The sequence below is a fragment of the Heteronotia binoei genome, chromosome 2 (genome assembly GCF_032191835.1).
Source record: "Heteronotia binoei isolate CCM8104 ecotype False Entrance Well chromosome 2, APGP_CSIRO_Hbin_v1, whole genome shotgun sequence".
Taxonomy (NCBI): Eukaryota; Metazoa; Chordata; class Lepidosauria; order Squamata; family Gekkonidae; genus Heteronotia; species Heteronotia binoei.
Window position 1 is genome coordinate 157,414,146 of NC_083224.1, and position 26,274 is coordinate 157,440,419.

The 26,274-nt window shown below is 40.7% G+C and overlaps 1 protein-coding gene across 1 annotated transcript in view; it reads right to left on the reverse strand.

The window, feature by feature from the left end:
* VAV3 (vav guanine nucleotide exchange factor 3) overlaps positions 1-26,274 on the reverse strand; it is a 230,022-nt gene that overhangs the window by 69,735 nt on the left and 134,013 nt on the right. The window contains exons 16-19 of the mRNA XM_060232308.1: positions 17,218-17,319; positions 13,126-13,226; positions 4,818-4,840; positions 1,664-1,709 (exon numbers count right to left, since the gene is read on the reverse strand). Coding sequence (XP_060088291.1) covers positions 1,664-1,709; positions 4,818-4,840; positions 13,126-13,226; positions 17,218-17,319 — 272 coding nt within the window. The remainder of the gene's footprint in view (positions 1-1,663; positions 1,710-4,817; positions 4,841-13,125; positions 13,227-17,217; positions 17,320-26,274) is intronic.

Genomic DNA, 26,274 nt, shown 5'->3' on the forward strand with positions numbered 1-26,274 from the left:
ACTCATAAAAAGACCAACCCCACCACTGCCACTGCCACCGCCACCTCAACACAATTATTGTAAAGTATTGTGAATGCTTTTGGAAATGCTAAAGAGACCATGGGAGTTTACTCACACAAAAAGGAAAGAGCGAAGTGTTGTAGGCCCATATAATGTTCTCACGCTGCTGCTTTTCAATCACAAGAAAAGGTAGAAGAAGAGTTATGGGGGGAAAGCAGCCAGTGGGGAGCAAACACCACTCTTCTTATAGAAATCACCCTTTGCTGATCCCACTTTGCCACAGAGAAGTGACAAAGATTTGGAAATGTGACCTAGCCCATGTATGGTGGCTTTGTTCTCTCTCTCTCTCCCTCCCTCCCTCGCTGTCAAGTCACAGACGATTTTGGGGTTTTGAAGGCAACACGTTCAGAGGTGGTTTGCCATTGCCTGCCTCTGGAAAGAAAACCTAGACTTCCTTGGTGGTGTCTCATCCAAGTACTAACCAGGGCCAAACCTGCTTAGCTTCCAAGATCTGATGAGAACAGGCTATCCTGGGCTATCCAGGTCAGGAATGTGTGGCATAGTTCTGGCTAAACAATCAGTCCTCATAACAAAAAAAGATCAATCCGTATGGGAAATGTCTCCTTGCCATCTGTGAATTCAAATAATTATCTCTAACGAATGATTAAAAATCAAGAATGTACAAGCTTCGGTTTGTTCTGTCTAGGGACTCACACTTCAAGATAGCTGCTGCGTTCATACTCCAGGGAAATCAACAGCAGTTGAGAACAAAGTGCCTTGTAAGATTAGACTCCACAGCCAAAACTACTTGCTTTATTTGAACAGCATCAGGTGAAGAAGGGTTAGCCAACAGCTCAAAGGCTTCGAGGTATGTAAACAAGCTGTAGAAGCACCAGAAAAGAAAAACACACCAGGAGTTCAGTTAGTCATAAGACTGTCATATGACTGTACCTTAGAAACCATGGTGAGGAAAGTGACTATGGGCCTGACACGCAATCCTGTTAGGACTGGTTCTGGACCTTTGCCAACATGTATAATAACAGAAGCTAAAAGGTCCCAGTCATATTAATCAATGCTGTGTCAGCAAAACACCTAGAATTAAAGATAAGATTTCTCCCAACAGTACAATGGATGGCACTGTACCAACAGTCAAATTGCACACTAAACCGGGCAACAAAGCCAACAAAATCAACTGGTACTATCTGTGGAGTATTAAATACAGGACTGGGCAGGGTCCTGGCTTGGCCATATTATATGGTAGTGGATTTTTAGTATCAAACAAAATCTTCCTAAACAGGGTTACATCCTTCCTAATCCAGTGAAGTCAAGTGGCTTAGAAAAGTGTAACTCTGCAAAGGATGGCATTATAAATACAGGAAACCACACGTGATACTGTATGCAACTATCTTTGTTGCAGTACAAAGCTTAGTAGGGCATTGTTACTTCCCAGACATATGTCACTGCAACCAGCATCGATTTAGAATATCAACTGCATGCCAGCTTGTGTCTTAGCATACTGGCTTGTGGTTTAGTTGTTTTGTGACTGGCAGTTTGAGTCTTTCAAAAGAAAGAAATTATATAAATTGTGTCTGACAGCAAACAAAAAGTTGTTATTCTTCTATAACAAGTAAAGGTTCTAATGAAGAAAAAGAATGAAACAAACCTGGGTCCATATGTCTGGAGCTGTTTCGAAGTCCATTTGGCCGCTTCTGTGTATTAAAATGACAACAACAAGAAGAAAAATGTTAGAGTTTACATAATACAATTCTATCCAGATAGTATCAAGCAAAAGAGGTTGACATTTTCAGCTTTCAACTTTCAAGTAAGGATTCCTATTAGTTTACACACACACACACAATCATATGTTCCCCAAACATCATATATAGTGTAAAGCATGGAACAAAAATTCTACTCTTGAGGTATCGCCACACACAAAAGTGGTGGTACTCACCCAAAGAGGGACTACCCACCATTATTTGCATAGAACTAAAGCCAGCTTCTTTCTTAGAAGCATGACTTCAAAGCTCTTGATTTTCATTTACACCAACGCTCTACCTGACCATATAAAAGCTTAGGAAGCTGTTGCCAGTTTAATTAGAATAAAGAGTAATTTCTGCTCCCTTTTAAGTTCCTAACTAGAGCTACAGAAATGGACTACAATTCCGAGCAAGAATGGGACCCTTATTATTTCTACATACTACAGCCTGTAGAAGCCATTCAGGAAAAGAAAGATTTCTTAAAAGGAGTCATATCAACTCTCCACAATCAGGTTGGTACCAAGGGAGGGGGCGGGGCAGGGGAGAATGCAAAGTGCAGTTTAAATGGTGCCTTCATCAGCTAGTATACGTTTGCAAACTGAATTGGTTTGCCAGTTTTGTCTGCTGCAATTGCAACAGACAATATGTGGAATGTGTTCACTGGAATGAGGCACTTTCAACCAAACAGATTATGTACTACACATTTTACAGCAGTTATATTTTATATAGTAAATAACCTTCTCAAAATAGCTATTGAAGGGTAGTAAACACTAAGAACAGTAATATTAGGAACAGTAATATTAAAGAGATCGAAATTTCACCTGCAGATTGTAGGAACCAGACATCCCTAAGACATTTTAGTTCCTCAGGCATAAAATGCAAATGACATCCATGAAGGGTAAAAATACCATCTATTAGCCTTACATAGTCTTTAAAAAAAAACTACACTTGCCACTCCTAACCTCAGGTAAAATGTTTTAGAATGTTTTGAACTATGCTTTTAAAATGCAACAAAATATATGTTTTTGCTGCTCTTCAATGGCATTTCCAAAATCAGTTGCCTGAGGCCAGCCAACTAATTCTGAACAACTCATCCAGCAGGGACTCAACACATGTGTCTAGACTTGGGCTGCAGAAATAAGGGACATTCAATAGTCTCAATAGATATTCAATGGCTTGGATCCTGCTGTCTGTTTTGCTCATCCCACCCCATTCTCCTCCTCACTGCTGCCCCTGTCCCACATGACTTTTGTTCATCTAGGTCCCGTGATCCCAAAAGCATTTGTGTGCGCGCATTCACAGAGGACCCCTCCTTCTTTTTCATCAGCAGAAAAGTTGGTTGGGTTCAACCCACAGTTGAGCATTGCAGAATCAAACACCATATGCAAGTACTGAGAATGTTATGGTATATAACAGGTATGGAAGTGGGGGAAGGGGAAAGTTTCCCTGCTTCTTGGAGCTCTTCAGGTTTATGCAATCCTCTCAAGAGAAAGAAAAATCTTCCACCTATCCACAGTTGGCCTCTAAACTGATTGTGAATTGCTGAATATGAGCCAGCAGGTAATAATTAACACATTCTAATGCCACCTTCAATCTTAGCAATCAAAATGCTATATTAGGTGTAGTGCTCAGTGTCCCAGCAATAGTCACTTAATCCTTGGGCAGCCTTCATGGCTTATTAATGATTTATCTGTGTAACTATAGACTTCCTCAGGACTAGTTAATGCAAACGTTCCCAATCCTAGGTGGGATATTCCCAATGCACCTCTGTTTCTCTGTTTGGTGTTTGTTTGTTAATGGTTAATGTATTAAAACTCCATCCCTGGCACCATTTTACAGATGTGAGGGGATATAATGCAAGGCAGACAAAAAGGAGTATTTCTGTTTTCACCTTCATGATCCAAGAGAAGTATAACTCTGAAGATCAGTTTAATTTGCTCAGAGATTAATTGTCAATTCCAAGTAAAAACCTCTACATTGCCACTTCACCAAAGAATGAATGGCTTAGGAGTAAATCCACAATGCTGAGCACACCTTAAACTTACAATTTCACATAAAGCCCTTCCAAAGTTAAGAAAACTACACTCCAAAAATTCTAAGTGCTGCTCAGAATCACAGCAGGATATTAAACACTGAAGAATTAAAGAGTGGTCCACAAGAAGCCTTTTTGTGATCCACTTTTTTCTCATCATCCTATGTTTCACAGCTGTATACAGGGACAAGAAAGAATCAATGCACTGGTGCCCTGAATTTTTAAAACCTTCCCCTCTTCCAAGGCCTTACTGTACAAGAAGCCATTTGCCCATTGTTATGTCTGTTGGAATCAAGGCAAAGATTAATCAAGTAATCCTACAGTAAAAATTTAGTCCAAGGCTAGATTTGGCTACATTTTCTGCAGCAACATCCTGAGAAGTGCTGCGAATTGTGATCATATATTTAACTTGTTGTTAGCATGTTATGAAAATGTTAATCGACTTGGAAATTTCACTCCTAATTTGCATGATGGCTCACAATCTTGAATTTAAACAGAACTGCCTCTGACAAAAGTTGTAGTCTGAAAAAACCTATGCTGGAATGAGAACCTGCTAGTCGTAAAGTCCCACTAAACTTCTGTTTATTTTTGCTGTGATCGCCTTTCCCTCTGGAATTACTGCTTGTCTTAGTCTTCCTATACTTGTCTACAAATGCCTTAAAGTTTGAAGAAAACTAGACATTGTCTGCCACTCATCACAAATTAAAACATGATCCAACAAATGTTAAGTACATCATGTCCCATCACTTTTAAAGACAGAGTTAAACATTCGCTTAACTCCCTCTTGTTGAAATATTTAGAAATGCAAGGGGCTTGATCTTGAGTAGAAGTTTCATTTTTAAATTCTTAAGCTTGCAGAAGGGGTTCAAAGCTCTGCATTTGTCAACTTCTCGGAGATCACAACTGCGACTGCAGAAAGCCAGAGGAGTCTGTCATGCTACTGTAGCTACATACAGAAAGGAGCATTTTAAGTAATTCACAAAAGAAATGTCAAATCAAACCTTTTAAAAAACCCAAATCAGACTTACCTCATGTTTCAGGGTCCCATGTTCTGAAACAAATGTAAAAATTGGCATGATCAGCAAGTGAAATTGTGCTCTGTTCAACAATAATCTGCAGCTACACAGTGTGGTGAGAGTACACGGAACTACTTTGTTTTGCTAGCTGATACCTGTTTTATGCTCCAACAGCCTGAGGGCTCAGCTAGTTATTTTGCAAACTGTGTTCACTTAGTTTTATTGGCTGAAGTTAAACAGCACTGAACAGCTAGGCTATAAACAGCTTAGAGTCTTTCAAATGATCAACTCAAGCTTTCTGAAACAATGACAAGACAACAGCAGAAACTCAAAGAAATTAGACTTTCAAAATCCTGCATTGCAATATCAATCAAATTTCAGTGTGGAGTATGCTAATTTTTTGTGGGTTGAACTGGATGTAACTTCTTTTCCCTAGTGAAAATGATACCAAAAATGTTATGTCAAAATGCAAAATCCATATATATCTTCTACATTTAAACATTAACATTTGTCACATTGATTTTGCACTCAGATCTTACCTGTGCAAAATCTATTTTTCTATAGGTGTGCCTTCAAGCAAGAAATATACTAAGCTAAAATCTATCTCCAATTTAACTGGGGGTGGAACATTGTATACAAACTGCATCATGAAGAGGACAAGATAAACAGTCACTGCTTGTTAACTTCCCATCAGATGTTAATAGGAGCACTGAATGGTGTCTAATCAATGAGCCAGTCATTAACAAGCCACCACAGATTATATACTACATAGCAGAAAGGATCCAAATATCAGATTGAGACCTCAGAGACGCGTGTTCGAAGTCACTGGGAGACCTGCAGCCAGTTACTCTCAGCCTAACCTACTTTAAAAGGCTGTTGACTTAAAGTAAGATCTAAGGGGATGGTGCAACTAGCTCTGTACTCCTAAAGGAGATTCTGAACTTGTTTCTCAGTACCTCTTTCCTGTGAGATGGCATGGGGGGGGCGGTCTGCCCTAGGGTTGCCAATCTCCAGGTGGTTAGCAAAAATAACACAAACATTTGGTGTGGTAGTATGGTAAAATACAGATAACAACAAAATATATTACAACTGTCACAACTCACAAACTTTTTAAATGATTCTAATTAAAAATCTGTTAATAAATCCATATAGATTTTCATTGTATGCCCAATATTTCCAAAAATTAACAGTTCTCCAATATAAAATGCATGGTCACAAGCACAGTGTATTTCAGTGTTATCTGTATTTTCGAGTCTCCAGGTGGTAGCTGGAGATCTCCTGCGATTACAATTCATCTCCAGGCAACAGAGATCAGTTCCCCTGTAGAAAATGGCCACTTTGGAAGGAGGACTCTATGATAGTCTCTCCTCTCTCCAAATCCTGCTCTCCTCAGGCTCCACACCCCTCCCAAATCTCCAGGTATTTCCAAATCTAGAGTTGGCAACCCCATGCTCTTTGAAGGCAGAAAGCCAAAAAAAAAATCTAGTAAGTACACCCAAGCTATTATTATCCATCAGAGGTGGCCTAATTTGCTTAATGTAAGAGCCACATAGAATAAATATCAGATGTTTGAGAGCTGCAAGACACGAACATCAGATTTTTGAGAACCACAAGACAAGAAATAATGAAGGGTGGTAAGAAAGGTGGAAAGAAAGTAAATAGATAAGGGGAGGGGTAGAAAGAAGGCAACTTTAACTTTAAATGCATTCTCCAAGCCACTGGATGGCTTGGGTTGGATAAGTGATTTAAAGAGAGAAATGCCTTCTCCAAGCCAGCTGATGTGGTGGTGGGGGCTTTGAGAACCACACAATATGTCTGGAAAGAACCACATGTGGCTGCTAAGCCACAGTTTGGCCATTCTGCCCTAATCTAAAACCACTGTTTGGATCTTGATCAGTTTTTTCTTCAACATAGCTGGTTCATAAGATTCAGCATGAGAGGTGAGTAATCTAATGACATGCAAGCATGTATGTATGAACTGGCCTTCAGGATTACACATTCAGGCAATGTTCTATACCAACTTCAATCAGCAAGAAAGCAGCACCAACAAACAGGTACCTTGCCATGCTGTCTGAAACTATGCTCAGCTGAGAGTTCCCCTCCACTCAGTTACCAGCTGCCATCTGCAAGGCCAGAGGGAGAAAAGCAGCAAGCAGGCCACCTCCATCATGCTTGGACTGAGAACTCATCACACTGCATTTCAACAGAGAGGAGTGTTCATTTTTATGAAGAGGAGAGCCAGTTTGGCGTAGTGGTTAAGTGCGTGGACTCTTATCTGAGAGAACCAGGTTTGATTCTCCACTCCTGCACTTGCAGCTGCTGGAATGGCCTTGGGTCAGCCATAGCACTCACAGAGTTATCCTTGAAAGGGTAGCTTCTGGGAGAGCTCTCTCAGCCCCTGCCCCCTCACTGTTGTGGGGGAGGAAGATGAAGGCGATTGTCAGCCACTCTGAGATTCAGAGGGGAGGGTGGGATATAAATCCAATATCTTTTTTATTTGCTAGAAGACACTTGGTAAGCAATTTTTGACTGAAAAGTAGAATTTAAATTTTAAAAAACCTAACATATTCAAATGTGGAAACTGAAATGGACTTTGATGTACTCAGGTACATGGCAGTATTCAGATTAAGTGAGTTATGCATGGCATGGCTGAAATTTCTGTGGCAAAAGCTGTGCTTTTTGTATTAAATAAAATAGTGTAAGAACTCCTACATTTTCCACAACTTCTCAGGGATTTGGGAGATCCCTGAAAAAGGTGGCAGTACCCTTGTAGTGAGTACCATCACCAAAGTCCAAATGGAACATGGCCTAAACTGCCATTCCTAAAAATCTGGGGGGAATCCCCCACTAAAATACAAAGCCTTACATTTATTTCTTGTTTCATTTTCTTGCTGAGACTACAGGCAAATCATACAATAGAAACAATGTAATCAGACAGCATAAGATGTCCAACAAACAAGATACTAGTACCAGGATTACAAAGTTAGAAAGACAATGCAAAAGAAGATATCAAAAACAATGAAGATATGGGATTTATGAAGTAGAAGGAAGGGCAGAATATAAATTTACAAATACTGCATGTGCACTTTATTGAATAATCTGCATATGCGGGTTTTCAACAGCCCTAAAGAAAGCTGCCTTGTCCCTTTAATAGATCCTAATGTATGGAAATGGGCATTTGATGCTTTCATGGAATGAAGGTAAACATCACTGGGAAATAAAATCCCATAATGCTTCTATTAAAGGGACAGGATATTTTTCTCCAGGCCATTAGCAATCCTATGGATAGCTCCACCAATAGGGTCAACAGGGTCCCCTGGGGCAGCTGCAGGTCAAGAAATGAACCAAAGCCCAAACACCCCTGGACCACTGTCCTGATCTGAATCAGGCCTTGGCAAACATGGAAGCTGTCTTTTACGTCGTATCTGATTGAGTGAGGGGGTCAGAAACTGCAAAAGACCTGTGATGAAAAATCTCAGAGCATAAATTGGCTGTGACTTGATGGCACTTCACACACACACACACACACGTCACAGGGCACAGCAATTTTGCATCTTTATCTCATTTTCTAGTATTAGGTACATTTTCATTTTTGTTGGAACATAACAAAAGGTGTTATGTGTTTACATTGCATTATTTAGCACATGCAAAATTTTATAAATAAGTTATGAAAATGTATTTATGCTCTTAAAACAGTTTGATAAGAAAATAAAGGGTTGGATTCAATTAACTTTTCTCCTAGTGTCAAAAAGAGGAGGGGTCCCCTGTGATCTCCTAAAAGGCTATGCCAATGACCTACATGTTCAAAAACCATATGGGACAGCAGCTGTAGTAAACAGAAGACTTGGGCAAGATCAGGGCTTTTTTTGTAGAAAAAGCCCAGCAGGAACTCATTTGCATATTAGGCCAGACCCCCTGACACAAAGCCAGCCAGAACAGCATTCCTGTGTGTTCTTGCTCAAAAAAAAAAAAAAACACTAGGCAAGATTAAATTTAAAAACACGGCTGGATCAAACCCATACATTACAGATAATTCAGCTTTCCCCAACATTTCCAGGGACTTTGCAAGGGGAAAAAAGAATTCTAGAAAATATTTCAGCATGTTCTTCTCCTCCTCCCTGCCTCATCTTGCATAATTGTAATTTGAATAGATATTACAAAACATATTCTAAAACGCCTTGTAAAAATATCCTCTTTTCAAAAGAAAACCAACAATATAAAGCTAGTAGCTACTGAAGAACTCCTCACCAGTGGAAAATAAGAAACAATATTGCTTAAAGGTAAAAGGCATTGCATAAAGGTAAAATTGTTGGGGGGGAGGAGTGGAGAAGTAGCACTCAAACATCTTAACATGACCACTCCTGTGAACAAAGTTCAATGTTTGTTATTTTTTAAATGTGTACTCAGAGAGGCATATATTTCAAGACAAGAGTGGGCCTGCCCTCCATTTTATTTGAATAGCTTATCATGAAATGAAATACACCTCATGTGATTTGGCAAGACAAATTACGTAATTCATGTACGTGGTTTACTTCTAGGCAAGTTTCCAAGATTTTTGTTTCTTAATGGCACTCTGCCTCACTGAATAGGCCATTTTGGGAGTCTCGTGTCCAAACTAGTTTTAAGTACACAAGTCATCTCTTGCTGGATCAAAGAAAAATTTAACTAATCCATAAACAGTTTAACATTCCCAAAAACCAGGCATACAAGTGAGTAGCCTCTTGACTCAATAAATGTTTTAGGTTTTCACTTAAGAGACCTCAAACGGACACCAAATTTTTAAAATGTGGACGCAGTAAATCTGTATTGTAACAAATATGCTCAACAGAGATCCATGATTGGCACAGGTTCCTCTAGACTAGTGCATACATGCAGTGGCAAACCTGGTGCTGACTCCCTATAATCAGTGGACTAGCTATAAATCACAGTAAACATTGTCTATGTCAAAGCAATTCAAAGGGATCTGTGCAGAAGTCATCTTCCAGTGGACTGTACACTACTCAAATCTGTAACTGCAACAAGTCACTGAGACTGAGGAGACTGGTCAGAATCAGCAGCTTTAGCCACACAAGTGGGCTGTTCAGACACACAGTATAATCAGTTGTTGCTGCTGTTTCATACCGCATTAAAAGTGGCTGATCAGACAGCAACATCTGCCTCCCGGTATTAACTTGTAGTAGCCACCCCCCCAATCATTCTCAGAACCGGAGTATTTTGTTACCTGCTCTTTTGTGGTGTTTTTTGAGTTCTCCGGTTTCACCTCATAGTTTCCCTGTCTGGATAGTTCTCGACCAACTTCCGGATGTCTGAAGGCTGTCCCAGAGCAAAAGGAGCCTCAGACATCCGGTTTATGATCGCCATTTTTTTTTACTACTTAGTGAGATGCACATAACTGCATAACCATATAATGTTTTAACCTATGTGCATGCGCATATGCACATAATGTGCATGTGTGCATGATGCACATAACAGTGGAGGAAAACTGCATGGTGCCGTCATGTGGACGGCAGAAGACAGTTTCACCGTGGAATGATTAGAATTGCAATATGGCAATCTGATCGATAATATCCAGAACAAAGATATTTGGAACAGAACCAGGTCAGTTTAACACGGACTCAACATGCTGTGTGAACAGGGTCAAGGTCTCTTGCGTCACCTGGTCTTGCTAAACTAGCTTTATCTTCTTGCAATACTGAAGCACTGTAGAGAGCAAATCACCTTCCTTTCATGTTAGGGAAGGCTTCCCAGTTCTGAGTTGGGAAATTCTTGGAAACTATAATAATAATAATAATAATAATAATAATAATAATAATAATAATAATAATAATAATAATAATAATAATAATAATAATAAATTTTTATTAATACCCCGCCATCCCCGCCAAAGCAGGCTCAGGGCGGCTTACAGGACAGGCTCAGGGCGGCTTACAGGAAACTTTAGGGGTAGACCCTGATGTGGGCAGGGTTTGGAGAGGAAAAGAATTTCAATGCGGTGTAATTCACAGAATCCATTTCCCTTCCAGTTTCTTTATCAGTCCTTTATTGGCATATAAAATAAAGAAGATGGAACATAAAATACAGGTTTCTACTGAATTACAGCTGAATAAATATTCCATCAAATTTACTGTTTATATATTATCAAAGCACTATTTTATAGCATACTGCAAAAATATAGCCACCTTCTCAGTTATATCCAGAGAGGTGTCATTCAAGATAAAATATATTTTATTTACCAAATATGGTTTAGATATGGTTTAGATATTTAGTACAAATTTCTGCAAAAAAAGGACAATGAAAAAGAATATGTGAAATTGTTTCAGTTCAGCTTAGTTTACTGGGAAAATATCTAGCTGAATATGGTACCTTTTAGAATCTTCCATATAGGATTGCAGATGGCATAACATTAAATCTGGCCAAAGAAAAAGCTCTATGTTGTTCTGAAATTTTCATAAAGTGGAGATATGAAGCCAAATTCAAGGGAGATCAAGTTTTATTGGCCATACTACAGAGATTTTGTGATTCAATGTCCAAAATTCTGTGTTTAATCCTTAAAAGAATGCATCTGATTAGGACAGCATAAATAGTGAATCCAGGGATAAACCAATAACACCATTTTTTTCTTTTCAAAACAAGCTAACCAGTTAGACATCTCAGATTCTGAAAGCATTTGATGAGTAAGACTAGAGGGCTTGGAATTATAGTGTAATCACAAGCAGTATTTGATAGCACGCCACACCCTGATTTCATCTAAGGGTTGTCCAGTTTCTAAAGAGAGCTGCGTAAGGAACACAATGTGACATTTCCAAGATTTTGTGAAGAAATTTGACTGACTGCATTCCAAAGAATGATCAAACGAACCAATCCATACTGGGATACCATAGAGCAGTTACAGGCCCACTTCAGTGTTAAAAACCTTTAGTGCAGCAGATACAAATTGGTTATTTCTGTTACAGAAAAAGCAAGTAACAGCCAGCCTACTGTTGTTAGCCACATTTGTTGCAGACTTACAGTGAGTGGTCCAAGAAGCATTGTATTGGAAATGCGTACCTAAATATTTAAAATGTTTGATCTGTTCCATTCTATTTCCATTTATTTCTCATTTAAACTATTTCCACATTTTTGAGAAAACAAGAATTTTTGATTTTCGTAATTTAGTTGGAGCAAGAATAAGACACTAAGACTGCATCATATGCGTATAATAACAATGGTACATGTATGGAGCCAAGTTCAGGACTGCGACCATCAACTCCTGCCAAGTATGGGGTCAGATTATTAAGAAAAAAATTAAATAAGGAGGGAGCTAGAATTCAGCCCTGTTTTGACTCCCTTGTTAGTGGGGAATTTTGGTGTTAGTTTTCCTGCTAAGGAACATTTTAACTTGACCGTTGTGGAGGCATATAACTTCCTAATAAGCAAGACTAACCTCTTGTCAATATTCATTTTATTTTGTTTGTCCCAGAGTAGTTCTCTAGCTATAGAATCAAAGACGCCTTTAAGATCTAAGAACACAGTATATAGCTTAAGACTAGTTTTCCTAGTGTATTTATTAACCGAATGGAATAAAGTAATACAATGGTCCAGAGCAGCGTTCCCTCTAAGCTGAGTTAGCGTGAGCTAGCTCACAGATTTTTAGCTTCCAGCTCACACATTTTTGTCTTAGCTCAGGAAGGATGACCCCAGAGCACAATAATTTATGCAGTAGCTCACAACTTTAATGCCAGTAGCTCACAAAGTAGAATGTTTGCTCACAAGACTCTGAAGCGTAGAGGGAACATTGGTCCAGAGTAGTTTTTCCCTGACAAAAACCCACTCATCTGGTTCCAGAGTTCTCTGTTGTGTCATCCAAAGAGTAAGTTTGGATAATAAATGCTTCACATATAATTTCCAAATTACAGAAAGGAGACTTATAAGTCTACAATTTGATGCAATCATGTGGTCATGATTTTTTTATAAATGCCTCCCAGTTTCAAAAGGAGGTTGCCATGAAGCATAGGCCTGTTGCATGGACAAGTAGAATGGCCACTTGGGATGTTGCGTGGCCACTTTGGCATGCAGAATGAGTTGCACAGAATGGATCACAAACAGAATTCTGGCAGATCTGATGGCAAGCCTCTTCCCTTGCTCTTTCTCATTACAAGCTTAAAATTGAGGGGAACTGCCATAATATCAAAACACAATTATAATTGTGCTTATAAATGACCGTTTCAAAAGGATCTGTGATACCATGAACACAAATTAGGGGGAAATTAAACCTTAATTATATCTGGCAAGTTTTATAGCCTAATTAAAAATTGTATCCCATACAATAAAAATGACTTACCGCCCAAATTAACTCTGCCACAATTGTCTAGTCTTCCCAAACATTCTTTGTGAGCTCCAGCTCCGCATTTTGAACATAAATAGCCTTGATAAAATGTTCCTCTGGAATGTAAAGTTAGATTGAGGAATGATTAGGAGAAATACATTTTGTGTGCAACACAATTTGCATAATGGAGTAACACAAAAGACAATCTGGAATGCATTCTGTAGAACATTCTTGCTCCTGAATTAAATTTAAAATGAATGTCTTACGTTTGGATTTTGCAGATCAAGCAAAAATAGAGGAGTGAATTTAAGCTCTTGAACATATCAGCAAGGAGACCCTGAACATTCAAAGCTGCTTATCTTACAGTACAATCTTATGGCAGGCATCTGTGATGATAACAGTACACTTCTAAAGAGTTATACCAGTGGTGTCAAACATATGACCCATGGGGCTCAAATCCAGCCCCTGAGCAACTTCCTTCTCCTTCCTTTTCCAGGGCTGCTGCTGTAGTTGCAGGGTAGCTTGCTTCCCCCCTCCCCCCCCCCCGTTTCCTAAGTGACTCTTTGCTTCCTCCCTCCCTCTCCCCACCCCTCTCTCTCACACTCACTCACACACACACACAGAGCTTCTGCTTCCTTCTCTAGAGGTGCTGCTCCTCTTTTGGGGAGAAAGGGAGGGGGAGAAAAGAGAGAAAAAACAAAGTTGGAGTCCCATGATGGCAGTTTCAAGACCAAGTATAGGTTTTTGTGTTCAAGCACACTTCTTCAAAGGGAGGGAGAGAGGAAGAATGGATGGATGGATTCTTCTGTCAAGCATAATGTACACTGAGGAAATTATTTTGCCTAAGCCTGAAAACCTTGTTTTAAAAATATTGGATTTCTCTGTTCCTATCTAGATTTATTTTCTTTCAAAAAGAACCTGATTAAAAAGTAGAACACTTGGATTGATCTTTATATCTTGGAGAATGGAGATCTCAGTTCAGTCCAGGAGGATGCATTGTTTTGAACTTCATTATCAGTTGCAATTCAGCAATCTCTCTTTCTAATCTCCCTTTGAAATTCCTTAAGAGCACATATCCTCTAAAGTCAGCAATTGAATGTTGTGGTTCCTAATGTCAGACTTATGTCCATTTATTCTTTGTATCTTCTGGACTGAATCCTCCTGGATGGAACTGAGACCTAGGTTTCCTGTTTCATTACCAACACTGGTATCTCCATGCCTACTGCCCTTCACATACCACACCAATGAGGCCTGCTATTGTCATTCACCTGCTGTTGCCACTTGACATCTGAAATCACCTTGGTGAAGTTTATATCTCTGGTACCTTGTGTTACATTTTATGGCATGCATGGCCCAGCCTAACAAGTGACATTTATGTCAGATCCGGCTCTCATAACAAATGAATTTGACACCTATGATTTATACCCTTTACAGTCCATTGAAGACAATGAGCTTAGAAAAGTGTTAGCCTGTTCAGAAGTGCACGGCAATTACCTAAACTAACCGCAATGGCACAGTTGGATTTGGAATTTAAAATAATTATTTAAAGACTGTGCTAGCATGTGAATACGTGACTGCTGCCATGCATACACCATTAACAACAGCATCCCAATGCTAAGGTCTGCCTAAGAGGTGAAGTCATCCCAGAGTACTTCTATCCCACACCATGGATGTAGAATTGAGATGCTTTTAATTCAAGTCATCACTGATAAATCTTTCATATCATGGAGTTCATACGCTCAGCTGTAAGTCCTCACACACACATGCAAACCCTTCTAAGGGAGGCACCATGAAAGCAACAAGAAGAGAAATCTCAGCAGTTGTAATGGCCAGTCTGCCCCTGTTATTGATAATCAAATTTGATTTAATTACTGTACAGAAGCTTTAATAATATTCATTAGGTGACAATAGCTGGGATATTTTGTAAATTCCAACAACTTATTGATTACTACCAACTCAATGGTGTAACCTCTTTAAAAACATTTTTTACAAAATAAAGCCATAATTCATATTTTTCATACATTCATCTCATTTTAGTGAAAAATATTATTTCTCCAAGGGCCACTTTGGAAAGCAGCATTTATGGCTTTAAAAAGAAAGACAAGCCGCAGTTCTAATACTGGTAGCAACTGCACTAGCAGCAGCCGATTTGAACGAAGAGGTTCCCCACAGATAATGCTCTCCCATGGTAGACAACAGAATACAGATTCATCATTATTTTGCTTTTACAAAAAGGCAGTGAATCATCACAATTTCTGAATTATTTTCAGTAACTGAGAACATATTACGATATAAATACATTTTTTAAAGTGCAATAAATCTTTCAGGGGTGATGGAGGAAGAAAAAATGGCTTATCTGTGAAAAAATAACTTTATGGATCATTAAAAATAAAAGCTTCTCGGGGTTGGGGGGAATATCCAGCTGAGATTCCACTCCTGATTCCAAAAGCATGTTGAATTCAGTAACAGCCACAGGTTGCTTCAAACTGGTCAAGGAAAAAAAGCCCAGATGTGGGGGGGGGGGTGGTGTTTTTAAAATTGCCTTTAATAAATACTTTATCTTCCAACTATGTCTCATTCACAGAATCTGCTCTATTCTGGCTGCAGTGTAGTCCACAAAGGAAAAATTTATTTAGATTACTTATGCAGAAGACAGCTTGCCTCCTAGCTTTTTGTATGTAACTCAAGACCTTGGAGTAAGGCTGCCAAGCTCCTGCTGGAAGCAGGGGTTCCCCTGGTTGGAGAGCCCCCAACCCACTGGCATGGAGCTGGCCAGCAAGGGGATCCCTGCCCTCCAATAGCTTTATTGTTGGGCAATGTGCTCAACGTGATGAAGTCATCAGGAAGTAATGTCATTGCACCAGGCACAACACACTGGGGATGCTCAAGCATTTTGGTAAAAACTCTATGGTATCATAGAGGCAGGGTTGCCTGAATCCTAGAGTGTCCCTGGAGCAACATGCCTGGAGCTATGACATCACTTCCAGGTGACATCATTGTGTCATGTGCACCTTGCACATGTGAGAAGTTCCCCCCGCCATGATAAAGGTAGGACTTGACAACCCTACCTTGGAGATCTTCTTAACCTAGGGGCCCACTGTTTTCATAAATCTGGTCTCTTCCATCAGTGCAGAGAACTATAATAATATTCAACTCTTCAAATCACATTAGGAAATGATCAACTTCTGCATTCTGAGAAAACCACTCTGTCCTCTGAACCACGATGAGACAAGGTGGGTTGGAAGGGCATTTTTGCCAAACTGAATGGGTAGTCATGCTCTACGTCAGTAAGCCAGCGATTCTTACAATAAAAAGTTAGCACCATCTAACACTGAAGGACACGCACATCAATTTAGGCATAATCAGTGCATTATATACAAAATGAGAAAACACTAATATTAATGTTGTTTAATCTATCTCTGCTGGGGGACATGCTCTTCCGCATCACACTCACACAAACATTAAAGCATTTTTTTCTTTTCCTTACAACTGACAGTATGCAATGGCTATACAAGAACATGTTTGCCAGTGTGAGCTAATGTTCTGTTGTGCCTTGATTAGAATTTGGTAGGGAACCTTGGTGCCAGGGGGAAAACTGAGTTGTGTACCATTTCCTTCCCCTCCACAACCACTAGATGCAAAGATGAAATTTACCTCAGAGTGAATTAGATACTTGACAGCAAATATCAGATTTCCAACCTCAACAATGTGCAAAGTGGGGGCAGGAGCAAATGTAGAATCAAAGTGTGGACAAGATGAAATGCTTCACCCACTCCCCTTTCTCAGCACCCGCTTCCTCATGCCTCTTTTTCTCCAGATGAGGAGACTTGCATTCTAGCCAAGTATGGAAAAGCAAATAGGCATAGAATAATCTATCTAGGTATTTAAAAACCAAACGAATATCCATGAAATGAAGACGGAAGCAACACATTTAAACAGCGCAATTCTTGTGTGCATTGCTGGGGTGTAAATTATCAACTAATGTATGCAGAAAGGAATCAGCCTGAGACAATTGGTGGAAAAATATACCTTTAGTCTCATTCATTGCAATAGTTTACTGAAGTTTGGTGTAATTATTTTTATTCATCCCACCTCCTTAACACTTACCTCAGAAGCATCTTACAGACTTTGCAGGATGTTACACGAGTGAAAGTATGCATTTTGAAGTCATGTGCACTTGATTCTACATAATGAGGCCTTATGTTGGACCTGGAAAGAGAAAATGCATGAATTAACTAATTGGGGCGGGGGGAGTTAGGTGCAAATCAAAGACCAACACTCAACCACACCACTGCTTGGTATTTTATTTTAAAGTTTTAAAAAGAAAATCACATTCATGGTTTCTTTGACTGCTTTTGTTTTAAGTGCTTGGGAGGGGCAACAGTGTGAGGACTTCTAGTGTCCTGGCCCCACTGATGGACCTCTTGATGGCACCTGGGTTTTTGGCCACTGTGTGACACAGAGTGTTGGACTAGATGGGTCATTGGCCTGATCCAACATGGCTTCTCTTATGTTCTTAAGCAATGGTTGTATGTTTAATATGGCAAAGCATAACTGAGGATAAAACATCGGAATAATACTAGAACACAGTTCAACATTTTGAACAAGTTTTAGTAAAAATCTTCCAAGCAGCTGCTATATGTAATATCTTGTGTTTGTAATATCCTATGCGAGAAACAGATTCAGGACAATATTTTACAGCATACAGAGACTTTGATTATTACAGTATACAGCCACAGCAACCCCAAACTAAAATCATGAGGACCCATAACAATAGCAACTTCCCCATTTTCTTGTCTTCGAGGGTTAACAAATTTTACATTGCACCAAGGTTATTACAGCATATTATGGTTTTGCAAAACTCTTGTTTCTGCAACCAAACACCTGGCTAGTGCATTCAAATCAGTGTATGAAACTGCTCACATAGCTTCAAGGGCCTTGCAGCCTGCTTCAGGTTAGTGTGTCACAATGAGTATGAAGTATGATAACAGAAACTTCTAGAAGAATGTCCTTGTATTCAGCTCCTTAATGCAGGCAGGGAAATATACTAGTAACCCTATCTACTTCACCTAAGGCCTCTGACTTTTAAAATTCCCTTGTTTACCCAATGGTTTCATGCCACAGTCTCTCATGCCCCTGGATGTGGTTGCCCCTGAAACTGAGAGACTGTGATGCCGAAAAAAGTTGGGACAGTTTTGTTAACTTGTCCTTGCAGCCTAGCACAGAATACCACTTTTCCTCACCTTGAGCACTGCAGTTTTTCTTCAGAATCCTGATCACCCTTGCCTTACCTGCCTTTCACTTCTGCTCTTGTCCACAAGGCTCCTCCCTCTCCACAAGGCTCCCTCTCTCAATCTACTGCCTACACCCTTTCTTAAAACATGCTGCCTCTGGGCCCTGCCCTTGACTTAAGTATTTCATGGGCTGGTACTCAGAATTAATTAATTTTATTTATTATTTATTGTTTTAATTTATAGACTGCCCTACCCCTTAATACACATGACTCAGGGCAGTGAACAACATGATAAAAACATTCATAAATAATAAAACAATTTAAATAATCCATATATAAAAAAATTCTCAAATGGTGTTAAAATTTCAGATTCTATCACTGCCTCACAAGAAGGTGGAAAGTGACAGGAAGAAAAAAGGTGGAGGAGGGAGTGCCAATAGGATGGTATTCATAGTTATCTTCAACCAAAAGCCTGGCAAAACATCTCTGCCTTGTAAGCTCTGCATAACTTGCATTAGGTCCCATTGTAATGAGCCCTGGCGAGGAGGAGCTGGAAGGGTTAACAGACCTGGAAGAGTTGCCAGCCAGTTCCTCAGCTGAACAAACAGCAGCTGACCCATCAATCACTCTCCAGGCACCAGTGTCAGCTGTTGACGATCAATCTCCTCCAAGCTCTCTTTCTCCCATCTCAAGAGTTCGAAGCAGGCTCCAGAAAGAACTTTCAGAGCGAAGACATGAGGCACGCCGATGCTTCAGATCTCTCAACCCTGAGTTCTAGCAGAGTCACTGACACCCAAGGAGCAGGCTGACTGAGACTCCCATATTGCTCTCACCCAGGACCTGGTAACCTTGGGGAAGCAACAAGTTTATTCTCTGGCTTGCATCCATGCTCCTTCCTGATTTCTGATCCTGACCTGCTTGATTTCCTTAACACCCTGACCTTTTGGCTCTTGGACATTGACTTCTGATTCTGGTTTGTGATTCTGCATTGTTGACTTGGCTCCTGCTTGACTTCCTGGACTTTGACCTTGGACTCCTGCCTGCCTGCACCCTGAGAACGTGACACCCACAGGGCACGGATGTTATTTGGCAGAGAGTTACACTAGGGAAAGAGCCAGGGCAGAAAAGGCCCTGGCTCTGGTAGAAGACAGCCAGACTTCTTTTGGGATGGGGATCACCAATAGAGAGTTCCCTGCAGAGTGTAACACTCTTCAGGAAACATACCAGATGGCCCCACTCTAGGCCTCAAAGGTCAGTACCAAAACCTTGAACCTGTCTCGATACTCCACTGGAAGCCAGCACAGGTTGAATGTGCACTGTCTGTGATGTTCATATCAGGATCCACACTGCCACATACTGGACCAGTTGAAGTTTTTAGATCAATCTCAAGGTTAGGTAAGGCTGCCAAGCCCTCGGGCCAGGCAGGAAGTTCTTCTGCCCTGGAGGTTTCCAACCCACTGGCCCATGTTGGGCCGGTGGGGTACTTCCCCCGACATCACCGGCGCAATGACGTCACCCGGAAGTGATGCTGCACGCCAGTCAATCTAGGCATTTCCAGGAAAACTATGGTTTCCCCGAACACTCTAGCAATTGGAAGGGAGAGTTTTTCCCTCCCAAATTGCTAGAGCATCTGGGAAAACCATAGAGTTTCCCAGGAAACACCTAGAGCAGCCGGCGTGCAGCGTCGCCGGCACAATGATGTAACTTCTGGGTGATGTCATTGTGCTGCACGCACGAAAAAAGTCCCCCGATGGAGACCACAGGGAATTTGGTAACCCTAAGGTTAGGCCAGCATAGAGCAAATTATAGTAGTCCAATCTGGCAGTGACTGTTGCACAGATTATTGTGGTTAGGTCAGGACAAGACAGAAAGGGGACCAGTTTCCTCACCTGACATAGCTGGAAAAATGTCAGCTTTGGCAACATTTGTGATCTGGGTCTCTATTGATAAGGAGGCATCCAGAATCATATCCAAACTCCTGACAGTCTGTGCCGGTGTTAAGGGCACACCATCAAGAACAGGGAGTTGGTGCCCTAATGCTCACAAGAGTGAGGAGTTGACGCCCCTACTCCCTACCATCAAGAGTAGGAATTTGGTGCCCTAACGCTCACAGGCTTTTATACGGAAATAAATAAGATTTTAATTCCAGCCATCAGCTGTACTGTAAATGCTGAATTATTCCATGCAGCTTGTTATGACCATTTCATCTTCACAAGAGCTCAACAATCAGCATCAGAGGCTGTAACACCATTAAAGCAAATGATCAGGCAAAAATATACACAGGAACAGGAATAAAAAAACCAGATCAGGCAGGATTAAGAAACTGCATATAATATGCACAGAAAAAAATGATAAAGGGAGCAATCCTAAACAGGTCTACTCAGAAGCAGGACACATAGCTAGTGCGTTGTAGGAGGAATGTTGTAGTAGGATCTGGGAGACCCCTGTTCAAATCCCTACTCATGCCAAGGAATCTTGAGTGACCGTGAGTCACTTTCAGCCTAACTTACTTCACTGGCTTGTTGTGTGAGAATAAAACAGAGAACAATGAAAACTGCTTTGGGTTGCAGGGTGGGATATAAATAAAATAAACAGAGAGATAAACACTTTTAATTCAGTGGTTATTCATAGCAAAGTGTTCTTAAGACTGTAGCCAAAGTTTCTGGAAGTTGGAGGTGTTTCTAGCACTCCTAGGACAAGCAATACTTGTAGCCACAATTGAACCACTCATATAAACAAATAAACTAGTTAAATATGATTGCAAAAGAACTATTCATATTGTGTTCTGCTACCTGGCAATTAAAAAAATTAAAATAATAACTGGTTTATATGTTCCAGTTTATATAAAGCTCTCCATTCTGGGCCTTTAATAAAATGTTCCCACTTTCAGGAACATGTTAGTTATAAGCAGGGCTTTTTTTGTAGTAGAAATTCCTTTGAATATTAGGCCACATACCCCTGATGTAGCCAATTCTCCAAGAGCTTACAGGGCTTACTGTAAGCTCTTGGAGGACTGGCTACATTGGGGGGTGTAGCCTAATATGCAAAGGAGTTCTTGCTACAAATAAGCCTATTTTTCTTTATTTATATCCCTGTTTTTGCCTACTCCCATCTCATCTTTGAAGCATTTTCTCTCTTCATCCACTTACAGAGCACCTTGTTCATTAGTTAGCTCAAATTCTGTCTGTTCAATAACTTTAAATAGCCAGCATTTGAACTAAAAAAAGGGTATTTCCATATTCCCAAAAGACAACATTCATTTTAACTACCCGTGATGCCTAGCTGAATGTTAATAGTTGGCTAAGTGGAAGAACACATGGCAGCAATGCAAACAAGAAATGTATTGGTTAAATTGTCATTTGTTCATGTATAGATTTCCCAGCAAAGTTATATTTGCTTAAATTGCCAACTGCGAACAGACCTGTCTAAATAAGCAATTGGAAATGAACACACCAGCTACTAATGGAACACATTACCCTTATGTGTGTGACCCACATGTGCAATTTTTATAATGCCAACATTGATTTCCACTCACAGCAAAGCGTAGTTTGTGTCACAATGTGGAATCTGTGTTTCATAGCTTTGTATTTCACCCTCATCACATTAGTAAATGAACAGAAAGATTTTAAAAGTGTAAAAACCCACCAAAGGAACATACAGAAAATTAATTCTCAAGCTCACTAGATACATACATCGCATTTCTGCAGACAGAACATTTGAAATGGGAAGAATGATAAAGAAGGAGTTTCTTTCATGGGTCTGTAACCTTTACAAGTCACAAGAGACACACTATATTGCACATCAAGGTAAGTCACCAGAAGATCAACAAACTGGACGACCTCAACCCTGAACTGTGCCAGTCATCTAAACCATTGTAATTTTGATCTTCTCTATAGTAACAGTCGAAAATTATCACTTTGCAAGAAAAGCAAAGGCAGTCAGTATGGTGCAGTGGATGAAGTGTCAAACTAGGAGTGGAAAGATACAAGTTCAAATCCCCACTCAGCCTTGAAGCTGGATGACTGGATGACCTTGGGCTAATCACTCTCATTCAGTCTAACCTATTCAGTCAACCAGTTGTCGGGTGAAAAAAAGTACTCTGCAGTTGTACTGTATCTGGTGTGCCATTCTAGTTGGTGAGTTCCAGTGATTTTATATGCAAAATGCTGTGGATATCAGTGATAGGGCACTATTGTCTGTTCCGGTGTTCTGTATGAACTAGATCCCTTATCAAGAGAAAATCTTATCAAAACAATATAATTCTGCATTAACTGTGGTTTTGAAAACTCTTTTCAATATTTGACCAGGCATTATGCATTGTGTCACAGTGGTTTATGCATTCAAATTATATGTCACATCTGATGAGACTGAAATAATGTGATATGAAACACAAGAGCAGGATGTGTCAAATCATAAATTTATTCAAGTGTTACATCCACTAGTGAGGATTTCTGAAATGTTTCCTTATTTTAATATGTCTCCCCTCCCCCGTTACATTCACAGCATTTTATACTTTCTTAAAGACTGTTCTCACAATCAAAGTTTTAATGGAAATCATTTAAATCTTAGTATGTCAATTTAATTGACATAGATATAAGTCAATGAAAGCCCATTCATACATGCATGTGTACCTCGATTACTAGTCTGTATCAAACATCTGTGGTAAGCCACCAGCAGAACTGGAAATGTGCACACCATCTGTATCTTTTATACAAACCTGACAAATGTTCCAGGTTTGTATGAAGAATCCGAAATCTTGTTTAAAAAATACATTGGGGGCTTAAAATCCCACAAACTAACAGAAACAGTACCTGTCGCTTTAAGAAACAAATGCTCTCTCAGAGGCCATTGCTAGGCAACTACAACACTGTTGCCTGCCTTCAACTCTTGGTTTTTATCAGAAAAGCGAAAGGAAAGGGGCAGTGCCCTTTCCAGGGCTGTTCTGGCCTTTGAGGGAGGACTCATTGGGATAGATCAGTCAGCAACCACGAGGCAAATAGCCAGCACATGACTTGCATAACTCATCCAGACCTGGTTGCTTGCTACCTACTGTTTAGCAGCAGAACCCACCAAAGACAGTGTTTCAGATTAGGATCTGAGGGACCCAGGTTTGAATTCCCATTCTGCTGCGGAAGCTCACCAGGTGACTTTGGGCTCCCAGCTTAGCCTACCTGACAGAGTTGCTGTGAGGATAAAATGGTAGAGGTAGAGAGGAGACTGAGATAAGCTGCTTTGGGTTCCCACTGTGGTGAAAGGAAGGATATAAATGAAGTAAATAAATAATAAATATAACTGAATAAGAGGGGCAGATACAAAGTAGGCTGGTTGGTGGCTGGGAAGGAGAAAAGGAAGCACGGAAAAATGAAATACGCAGGCTGCCAGGATGGAAAGAGACAATAGTATGGGGAGGGGATACACGGAAAAGTGAAGTACCCCCTGCAAGTCCTTGTAGCTTTGCCACTGCACAACTGGCCTTGACTCAGGCAACTTTGAGCTAGTGGGCCAGAGTTTTCCCAGGGAGAGGCTGCCATGGGAACAAATAAAGGTAGGATGGCTGATGGTCGGGAAGGAGAAAAATTAGTCTGGATACAACCCACTAATTTGTGAAAGTTCATGACGGCTATCATGATGCTGTAGGGTTGCCAAGTCCAATTCAAGAAATATCTGGGGATTTTGGGGGTGGAGCCAGGAGACATTAGGGGTGGAGCCAAGATCAAGGCTGTGACAAGCATAATTGAACTCCAAAGGGAGTTCTGGCCATCACATTTAAAGGGACGACACACCTTTTCAATGCCTTCCTTCCATAGGAAATAATGAAGGATAGAGGCACCTTCTTTTGGGGCTCATAGAATTGGACTCCCTGGTCCAATCTTTTTGAAACTTTGGGGGGGGCATATTTTGGGGAGAGGCACTAGATGCTCTACTGAAAATTTGGTGCCTCTACCCCAAAAAACAGCCCCCTCAGAGCCCCAGATACCCGCGGATCAATTCTCCATGATTTTCTATGGGAATAAATCTCCACAGGGAATAACAGAGTTCCCAGCAGACATTTCCCTCCCCTCCCCCCGCTTTCTGACGACCCTGAAGCGGGGGGAGGGTCTCCAAACCGGGGGATCCCCTGCCCCCACCTGGGGATTGGCAACCCTATGATCCTGGGCCTAGTGAGGCCTACAAGCTCCAGAGAAGCCTGCCTAGGAGTTACTGGGGAAAAGCCATTTCCCAGGATCCCCTCTGTCCCTCTGATTGGGTGGCAAGGTTTTGGAGGGAAACTAGCCCAGAGAGGGGTGGGACCTGGGAAGAGAGCATAAAAAGGGTCAAGCACAGACAGTGTGTTCTTTCCTGGGGAGGCTGCAGGCAGAGAGGTTCTCTGAGAGGTTGAAGACAGAGAAGGAGAGCTCTCTGGAACAGACAGTACAAAAAGATCTCTCACCCAAGGGAAGTGTGGTGAGTTTGGTATTAGAGCAGGAACTGTCTAGCTAAACATGTCAGGGCTTTTGTTTATTTGCACCAACTGTTTACATATTCACTTTACCACTAAATCTTAACATCCACTTATTGTTTTAGAGCACTAATAAACAACTTCTTTTTGTTGTTATACTGCCTGAGTTCTCAAGTCTCCTATTAATAAGGAAGACAAGAATGGTTGGGTACTCTGGGCCCTCCATACAGACCCTTAACAGAGTGGTGGAAGCCAGTAGAAGGCCCTGCTATGTGACAACGGCTGTTGGAACAATTTGCTTGCATCTAGGAAAATAAAAGGGTTGAATCTCATACGTTATTCATAAATGTTTGCAAACAGTGAATCAATAATGTAAATGAATACAACTGAGGATGCAGGGGAGAGACTTAAACAGATAGGAAAATCAACCAATATTTTAACATTAAATCCTGACTATTTTGTAAGATTAGTGTTGCTGAGGAACACCCGCAGTCGACATTTCTCCAAGCTAAAGAGCCCCAAGCATTTCAACCTTTCTTCATAGAGAAAGTGTTCCAGCCCTTTAATCATTCTAGTTGCCCTTTTCCGGACTTTCTCCAATGCTATAATATCCTTTTTGAGGTGCGGCGACCAGAACTGCACACAGTACTCCAAATGAGACCGCACCATCAATTTATACAGGGGCATTATGATACTGGCTGATTTGTGTTCAATTCCCTTCCTAATAATTCCCAGCATGGCGTTGGCCTTTTTTATTGCAAACGCACACTGTCTTGACATTTTCAGTGAGTTATCTACCACGACCCCAAGATCTCTCTCTTGGTCAGTCTCTGCCAGTTCACACCCCATCAACTTGTATTTGTAGCTGGGATTCTTGGCCCCAATGTGCATTACTTTGCACTTGGCCACACTGAACCGCATCTGCCACGTTGATGCCCACTCACCCAGCCTCAATTGATCCCTTTGGAGTTCCTCACAATCCTCTCTGGTTCTCACCACCCTGAACAATTTAGTGTCATCCGCAAACTTGGCCACTTCACTGCTCACTCCCAACTCTAAATCATTTATGAACAAGTTAAAGAGCATGGGACCCAGTACCGAGCCCTGCGGCACCCCACTGCTTACCGTCCTCCACTGCGAAGACTGCCCATTTATACTCACTCTCTGCTTCCTATTACTCAGCCAGTTTTTGATCCACAAGAGGACCTGTCCTTTTACTCCATGACTCTCAAGCTTTCTAAGGAGCTTTCGATGAGGAACTTTATCAAAAGCTTTCTGGAAGTCAAGGTAAACAACATCTATCGGGTCTCCTTTGTCCACATGTTTGTTCACCCCCTCAAAGAAATGTAACAGGTTAGTGAGGCAAGATCTTCCCTTACAGAACCCATGCTGAGTCTTCCTCAATAACCCGTGTCCATCAATGTGCCTACTCATTCTGTCCTTGATAATGGTTTCTACCAACTTTCCCGGTATTGAAGTCAGACTGACTGAC